The 551-nt window shown below is 22.5% G+C and overlaps 1 protein-coding gene across 1 annotated transcript; it reads right to left on the bottom strand.

Moving 5' to 3' along the window:
- On the bottom strand, window positions 1–148 carry AAJ76_608000148 (hypothetical protein; the record flags this gene model as incomplete). The annotated part of the gene is made up of 1 exon (XM_024476144.1): window positions 1–148. A coding segment is annotated over one exon (148 nt), but the record flags the coding sequence as incomplete, so codon positions are not given.
- Window positions 149–551: the final 403 nt, after the last annotated feature.

Below are 551 nucleotides of genomic sequence, written 5' to 3' on the forward strand. Positions count from 1 at the left end.
TTAATAAATTTTTATATCCCCACGGAAAAGAAAAAAACAAAAGATTTACTTTAAACATTTTTAATTCTAAAACTCTGTAGAAAGACTTAAAAGTATTAGTGCACAAAAAAAGATAAAAACATTTATATTGTAAATCTCCCAAAGGCATTTAATATATATAGTAATGTGTTAATTCGACATTAAGATGACGCTTAATGAAATAATACTAGAAGAAAGTGTAAAGTTTGTAAAATTAAAGCATAGAATATATTTAGATTTAATTAAACTTTTGTAGAGAAAGGGCTTGGCATGCTATTTAAAACAATGACATTGTAACAATAAAAAAAAAGAACTATAAAAAACACAAAATTTGAAGTTATAAGCACAGTTACAAATAGTTTATTAAATAATATTTGTACTTTGGAGACTAATTAAGGTAAGAAAATAAACACGCTTTTCAGTTAATCGTCGATTATGTTCACTAAAATAGATAAGAAGAATTTTTATTAATATTTTAATTTTAAAGACATTTATTTATAGCACGACAAAATCAAGAAATAAATAAGCATACT

The sequence above is a fragment of the Vairimorpha ceranae genome (assembly GCF_000988165.1).
Source record: "Vairimorpha ceranae strain PA08 1199 chromosome Unknown NODE_608, whole genome shotgun sequence".
In the NCBI taxonomy this organism is placed as follows: domain Eukaryota; kingdom Fungi; phylum Microsporidia; family Nosematidae; genus Vairimorpha; species Vairimorpha ceranae.